At 58.7% G+C, this 7,500-nt stretch overlaps 1 protein-coding gene across 2 annotated transcripts in view; it reads right to left on the reverse strand.

Annotated features, from left to right (window-relative positions):
* Positions 1 to 4,557, reverse strand: part of UNCX (UNC homeobox) — a 4,936-nt gene extending 379 nt beyond the window's left edge. Inside the window, exons 1-4 of one of the 2 annotated variants that reach the window (XM_075106223.1) lie at positions 4,124 to 4,194; positions 3,126 to 3,226; positions 2,821 to 2,996; positions 1 to 1,132 (exon numbers count right to left, since the gene is read on the reverse strand). The exon at positions 1 to 1,132 is cut by the window's left edge and continues 379 nt beyond it. In XM_075106223.1, coding sequence (XP_074962324.1) covers positions 86 to 1,132; positions 2,821 to 2,996; positions 3,126 to 3,192 — 1,290 coding nt within the window. In that variant the 5' untranslated portion in view covers positions 3,193 to 3,226; positions 4,124 to 4,194 and the 3' untranslated portion in view covers positions 1 to 85. Of the gene's footprint in view, positions 1,133 to 2,820; positions 2,997 to 3,125; positions 3,227 to 4,123 lie in introns of both variants that reach the window. The other variant, XM_075106222.1, reaches the window with a different exon arrangement.
* Between the last annotated feature and the right edge of the window lie 2,943 nt (positions 4,558 to 7,500).

A 7,500-nucleotide genomic window follows, 5' to 3' on the forward strand; every position in this document is an offset into this window, starting at 1 on the left:
TGTCGGTGTCGTTCTCGGGTGGTTTTATTTTTGCTATTTTTTCCTTTTTTATTATTATTTTTTATTAATAGTATTCCCCGCCCGGTCAGTCCATGTCCACCTCCTCGCCGTCGCCGGGGCCGCAGTCCGATCTGTCCCTGGCTGTGCTGGCGTCCCGCGCCCGGACCGGCGATTTAGGCCGGGGGAAGCTGCCGCCCTCCGCGGGGGCGGCCGCCGCCGGGTCACCGTGCGCGGCCGCGGAGCGGGGCGAAGCTCCGGCCGGCGGAGGAGGTGGCACCGACCCCGCCGCCGCCGCCGCCCCCGAGTCCGTGGGGCCGGGCTGGGCACCGGCGGGCGCCGGCTCCGCGCTGCAGCCGGGCGGGCCGGGGTTGGCGGCGGGCAGCGGGGAGTCCCGGGGGGGCTGACCGGCCTCGGGGCCCGGGCTGGCCTTGAGGGCGGTCTGCGGGACGAGGAAGCCCAGGGGCTGGGTGATGGGGTAGAGCAAGAAGTGTCCTTTGCCGATGAGGGTGCGGGGGGCGCAGGGGGGGAGGCTGGGGAAGTCCGGCGCGGCTTTGCGACGGGGGGGCGAGTCAGAGAGGAGGCTCTCCACGCTGAAGGGGTTGAGCTTGTGGAAGCTGCCGGCACCGCGGGGCCCCCCCGCGCCCCCGCTGCCGTCCCCCGACGGGGCGGCCGCGCAGTCCTTGTCGGGCGGGCGCTGGAGCCGCCCGCTCCCGCTTCTTTGGCTGGGGTAGAAGGGCTCTGCCGCCTGGTCGCAGGTGCCGGGGGGCGGCTCGGAGGGGGCGGCGGCAGCGGGGGGCGGCGGGTGGGGCGGCGGGGGCTGCCCGCGGGGCTTGGCCTCGGGCGGGGCGGGCGAGAGGCCCCCCCCGCCGCCGCTGTCGCTGTCGGAGCTGGGCGTGCTGTGCAGGGAGAGGCCGCTGGGCGAGTGCAGGTGGCGGCTTTGGCTTTTGAGGAGCTTCTTCTCGTGCTTGCGCTTCTTCTTCTCCATCTTCTCCAGCTCCTTGCGGGCGATCTCCTCGGGGTCCATGGGCTCCCCGCTGCACGTCGTGGGGTGGGAGTTGTGAGCCGGCCGCCCCGGGCCCTTCTTCGTGTTCTCTTTCTTTCTCCATTTGGCCCGGCGGTTTTGGAACCAGACCTACACACCGAACAACGAGAAGCAGTTAACACCCAGCGCACCGGCCCCCCGCGGTGGCCAGGGATGGGGGGGAGAGGGGGGAGAAGCGCAGCTCGGGCCTCCCCCGTCCACCCTTCGAGTGCCGGCAGCCCCCATCCACGGGGCCTGGCGTCTGCGAGGCGGACAGAAAGGGAGGGGGCAGGAACAGAGATCCACGCTTGTTTAACGGGGTAGGAAAAAAAAAAAAACAAAAAACGGTAAAAGCAAGGGGGGTGCACACTCACGCACACACACTCTGCACCCTGCCCGCACCGGCGCCGCGGGGAGGGGAAGGGATAACACAGCCCCCCACCCCGTCTCTTCTCCCTGGCTGAGGGGTGCAAAAGCACCAGCCGGAGCCTCGGCCTGCGTGGCCGGGCCCGATCCCTCCGCAGCAGCACGCAAAATGCAGTAAAACCCGGCACAATGAGCGGGCTGAAGGTATGGGCAGCGGAGATGGGGTCACCTCGCCCCGGCGGAGCAGAGCCTGGGCCTCCTGTCCGTTCCGGGCGCCGAGCAAAGGGGTTGAATCAGCCCAAATATATTTTTTGGTCGGGTTTGTTATAGATTATGGGATGACAAAAACAAACCCACCCACATTTAAATTAAATCCCCTTTGCTCCGGCGGTTCCCAGGCCTCCGCGCCCGCGCAGCCCGCACGCGGCCCCTCCGCGCCCGCGGCCCCTCGGGGCTGCCGGCGGCGCCGGGTCCCAGCCGGAGCAGGACCCCAGCTCGGGAGCACCCCGGGGATTGCGGTGGCCCGATGTCGGCTCCTTCCCCCGTCCGCCCCACTCGGCAGAGCCCCGCAGGCTCCCGAGCCCCCGGGAACGGTGGAGAGGCGGCTCCGGGAAGGAAAGGTGGCTCAGAAAGATACGGTGAGACAAAGCTGATGGAGGAACCGAGGCAAACGGCGTCAGCTCATCCCGGGGGCAACGTCCCCGCCGCGGGTTTAAGGCCGCGTCCCCCGCACACGCCGCCCGCGCCGCGCCGAGCCCCGCGCGGGCTCCCGGCCGGAGCAGCCCGGCAGGACGCGGAGCCGCGGCCCCGGTTCAGCCTCGTCGCCCCCCCGCAGCCACGGCGGCATAAAACGGCGTCTGAAGATCCAACAGCCAGTCCGCATCACCCCCGCACCCCCCCGTCCGATCCCCACGATATTTTTTCCAAGATCAGTTGAAGCAGAGATGGTTCCCCTCCCCACCCCGCACGGCCGAGGGCCTGAGCAGTTCCTTAAAATTAAGTTTTACAAGTTCCACACGCTCTCGCTGCACCTATGAGCTTTATTAACATTCTCCAGCGTACCCTGGCCCGTGATTAAGCCTCATATTTGCATGTTAATTTTTCGCCCTTGGCTCATTTAAGAAAAATATTTACAGTGGAAGAAAAAAATATATATAAAAAAGGATTTAGGGAAGCCAGGCTGTGATGCCACTCTCCGGGGCTCGTTTGCAAGATTAGAAATTTTCTCTTTTTTTAAACGAATAATGAGAAAAATAAACCAGCAAGGAGCAGTGCGAGGCAGGGAAACAAAAGGCGAGGGCCGGGAGGAGCGGGGCGGCGAGCCCGGCCCGGAGCGGGCTGCGGGGCCTCCCTGGGGAGGGCTCGGCGCGGGGAGAGGGCGGGGGGGGGGGGGGGGGGGAAACACGACACACGGGGGTTCGGGGGTTTTTTACCTGCACTCTGGACTCCACCAAGTCCAGTCTGAGAGCCAGAGCCTCTCGCATAAACACGTCCGGGTAATGACTCTCATTAAACGCCTTTTCCAGCTCCTCGAGCTGCCAGCCAGTAAAATTGGTGCGGGTTCGTCTTCTTTTACAGCCAGGACTTTCTTTGTCCGGGTCACCCGAGTCTGAAAAGGTAGAAATACCCTGAGTTCCCTGGAACACAGGCCTTCTTCCCCCCCCTCCCTGCCATTCACAGGAGCCTTTTAACTTTTGTGCTCGGCAGCGTTGGAAAAAGAGCGGGATTATACACACACCTGCGCTAAAAATTGGGAGGAACCCGATCTGCCCTCGCCTCCTCCGAAAATGTACTTTACAGAACATTTATTCCTGAAGGAAGCTCTCCACAGGCACTCAGCTGGCAGAGAGAGAGAGAGAAGTTCCAATATTTGCTCCAGCCACCAAAGGTTTCATTAAAAAAGAAAAATTAAAAGCCCTCCCTCTTTCCCTTCCCCAGCCCCCCCCGGATTACCTGCGTGGGCCGCAGCTCACGGCCCGGTCCCACGCGGGGCCCCGCGGGCAGGGCGGCCCCCGGGCCTCCCGCAGACCCCCGAGCACCGGCGGGCGTGGGGCTGGGGCGGCCTCCCCGAGTACGTACGGCTCCAGGCTGAGGGTTTACAGCCCTAGCTGCGCCTCTCCTAACGTTTTCCACCAGGTGTGGAAATTAGTGATGATTTCTGTTGAGGTGCGGGGGGGGGGGGGGGGGGCCTGCCTCAGGATTAATAAAAAGGATGTTGGGGCGACGGAGTGTTTTAAGAGCTGAACAATAGCGGTGCCACAGGCCGGTGGGGAGGGAAGGAGAGCGCTTGCTTCCCTTTGGTTAAACCGTTTTTTAAAAAATAATTACCGTTCTTAGTTCCTCAAACTCCAGCGATTCCCATTATTTTTTTTAAATACATATAATTTTTTTTAATGGTGTGCTCCGAGCCCCAGAGCTGAACTTTGGGGGAAGGCACCAGGCCGGGCCCGCTATTGTTCAGGGGACTCGCGTGGCCCCAGGCTGGTGGGAACAGGGCTGCTCCCGGCGCTCGGCCCGGGGACCCCCGCCCCGTCCTACCCTGGCCGAGCCCTCGGGGGGGCCCAGCAGAGCCGTTCCCCCTTCTCCAGGCACCCCAATACCCGCAACCGGGGATGCAGGGCGGGGGGGGGGGGGGGGCGCGGTGCTTTCCTTCCCCCGCGCTGAGACGCTCCGGGCGGGGAGCGGCGGCCGGGGCGGGGGGGAGTGGGGGGCACACGGGGCCGGGGCCGCTCCTACCTGCGAGCTTGAAGGGCTGGCTGTCCCCGCTCACCCCGCAGCCCGAGGGGATGAGCGGCGCCGGGTTGACGACGGAGGCGGCGCAGGAGCCGCTCAGTAATCCATCGATGGAGAAGGGGACGGAGGCGGCCGCCGACTGCAGCTGGTGCCCGGCCAGCTCGTAGACGTGATGGTGCCCGAGCGGGTAAGGGAAACCCACCATACCCCCGAACTGGGCATGGGGATGCTCCAGGATGCGGCTGTCCATCATGGGGGCGGCTCTAGCGCGGGGGGTGCCGGCGGGGCTGGGGGCGCTGGCGGCGGGGCGGCTGGGGCCGGGGGTGCTGCTGCCGGAGGAGGAGGAGGCGGCGGCGCGGCGAGGGGCTCATGCTGCGGGCGCCCGGGCGCTTTAACTTTATCAACATCAGGCTCCCAATAATTAGCTCAGGCTGGGGGAATTTGGGACCAATAAGAAACGTTAATCGGTCCTGACGTCAGAGACGTGCCAGTGTGGGGAGCAAACGTTTTCCATATCGATTGCTAATTATACCTGACATCCAGCCTCAATAAACAATATCAGAGCTGTCACAACAAGACAAGGGGGGCTTTGATACGAACTCCAGCCCGAGGAGGGCGGCGGGGGCCGGGCGGGCAGGGGAGGGCGCGGGGGGGCCGGGGGGAGCGCTCGGATCTGCCTGATACCCGGTTAAATACTAAACAGCCGGAGTTACACACACACAGAGACACACACAGCCTCCCCCCCCCCCCCAGCCCTCCAACCCAGCCTCTTCCCCCTTGTCCCCTCCCCTCTCCAAATCACTAATAGATTTCCCTTTAAAACATTCACCAGCGTGTTGTGGGGATTTTTCACCAGAAATGCTCTACTCTCTGAACCTTTAAAGTGATGTTGCTCCAATTACAGAGAGACATTGAGCGGCAAATAGACTGATCCAATAATAGGAGATTCATCATCCGCTCTTTCCAGAGCTGTCACATTGAATTTAAAACTACAAGCCTTTTCATCTCCTCTCCGGCTCTATAACAGGGGAGAGGGGAGGGGGACAGAGAGAAAAAATGGGGGGGGGGGGGAAGGAAAAGGAAAAAAAGGGAAGAGCCGTTTGCAGCGTTTAGAAGGAGATTTGAGTCTATCAATCGAAATCATAATTAATGCAATCTCCTATCGATTCGGCCACGGACACCCCCGTCCCCAGCAGCAACCACAAGCCTGGAATTGTGAGCACAGCCGCGACCAGGAGCAGCCTCTGCTTGCCGAGGAGGAGGCCAAAAAATTTAGGGGGAAAAAAAAAGAAAAAGAAGAAGATCAAACCCAAATAAAGTTCCCATCTCTCCCCTCTTACCACCGTCCCCGTCCCGTCCCCCCGCCCGCGCAGGAAAACCATCCCAGCGCACACCCCGCGCTTCGCCCCGCCGGTCATTAACAGCTTCCAAAGAGCCGCCAAATTTGTCCTAATTAAATTACGTCCCCATAGAAGTTTTCACCCAAACAAAATATCGATGGGTTCCCCCGGTTACCAGCTAAATCGACCCTCCTCCGGCAAATCGTGGGGCTGGGGACCCCCCGTTTTGTGCCCCCTCCCACAGAGCCTGGTTGAGGAACTCTTGCCAAGCTCCTGGGAGGGAGGGTGGGGGGAACATTTGCCGCCCCCTCCCATCCCAGCCCGCCGGGCCCAGAGCTCTCGGTCCCCTGGGCCGGGGGGGACCCAGCCCGACGCCCCCCGGGAGGGCTTCCCCCGGCCCCCGGGAAGGTGGGAAGGGAAGAGGAGCGCGGGGAGGAACAGCTTTTGCGTTTAACAAAGAGGAGAGGGAGAGAAAGAGCCGGGCTGGAAAATCAAACAGGGGAAACTCTTTAAATCTTCCTGGGAGGTTGGTGGGGAATGAAATCCTTCGAGTCGGGGGGCGGGCAGGGTGGGGAGAGAAAGGGGGGAAAATAAAAAATAAATAGGAAGGGAAAAGGAGAGAGAGGGGAAGGGGAAAAGGGAGAGACAGTTTATCTCTGGAAAACATACCAATAGATTTTCCAGTTATAAAATACCCAGTCAAGATGATACATTTCCTAGTGCTGGTTTGTGTGGGTATGAGAGAGGGGGAAGCTAAAATTGAAATAGAAAGGAAGTCGAGTCTCTAATCCGTGTTGTCTGTCCAGAGCTGTATTTATTCACCTAATTGAATGCCATACAATATACTGCTGTATTATTGCTGTTCCCTCCCTCCCCCCTATAGATTAGTTTAATTATGGTCTCCCTGCCTCTGCTTAGAGCTAAAAGGTAGCTTGAATTTGGACTACGCAGCCCTAACAGAAATAAGAAAATGATGGGGTTGGTATTAATTCTGGGGTCAAGGGCTTCACTTTTCACCATAATTTAATTTCTTTCTCTATAAATACTAAATGTAAACTGTGTCCACTGGACCAAATTTTGCCTGTAGCAATAAATGCCTCATTTTCTGTCGGATTTCAGGAGAGGAATGCGAGGGGGACGTGTTTCTGAATACAGAATGGTCATCAATCCAGCCCAGAATAAGAGAGGGGGGACTTTTCTCTCTCTCTCTCTTTATTATAATGAATTAATTCGACTTTATTTATCCCATTTTCTGGAGCTGACAGAATGTTAATTTGAGTTGAAATTTCTCTCGCCTCTCACTCCCTGACCCCTGGCCTCCAGATTGGCGTGTTGTAATAACCTGAATCTTTCAACAGAAGCCCTGATAATTGTTACCTTATTAGCATGCAAATTGTTTAATTAATATTATTATGGAGAAGCATACAATCCGTCCGTCACTTGACCTCAAGTGCAAGTCCACGTAGTAAGCGGCTCTGTGCATTTCAATGTGCACATTTAAAATCGACTTCTGTTTTAATGTTTCTAGGATCCTTGTCGAGCTTCTAAAAATCTCTCTTAAAGTGTTTGAGAGGAGCTTTCATGGGGGGGGGAGGCTTTTGATGGCTCTCGGCCTTGATATCTCTTTATATTGCTCTCCATCTAAAACACAAATTATAGAAGCCGTTTCCTTCTTCGTCGTCTTTCTTTTTTTATTTTTGAACATCAAAATTTAATAATTGCTTCCTTGTCAATTGCCGCTTCTTTAAAGGCACCCCCTTCAATCCGGAGAGCTGTTCCTCCAGCCAAACACTCGCACCAGCTCAATGAAAAGCAGCCCTTGACACGCAGTCCTGGGAGACGCTGCATTTAAATCCCTTTTTCTACAGCCGAGTGACATTGTCAGATGCTAGCTTTAATTAACTTGATAATAAGACGTACAAGACTCGCATTCAGGACGCCAGCTCGCCTCGCCTTGTTTCCCCTTTTATCACAATCTGGGTGTTTTATCTTACAGCTTCCTACTGGCTTTTACAGCCATTGCTGCGGGAGAGGCTCCGA

The sequence above is a fragment of the Phalacrocorax aristotelis genome, chromosome 10, assembly GCF_949628215.1.
Source record: "Phalacrocorax aristotelis chromosome 10, bGulAri2.1, whole genome shotgun sequence".
NCBI classification, from domain to species: domain Eukaryota; kingdom Metazoa; phylum Chordata; class Aves; order Suliformes; family Phalacrocoracidae; genus Phalacrocorax; species Phalacrocorax aristotelis.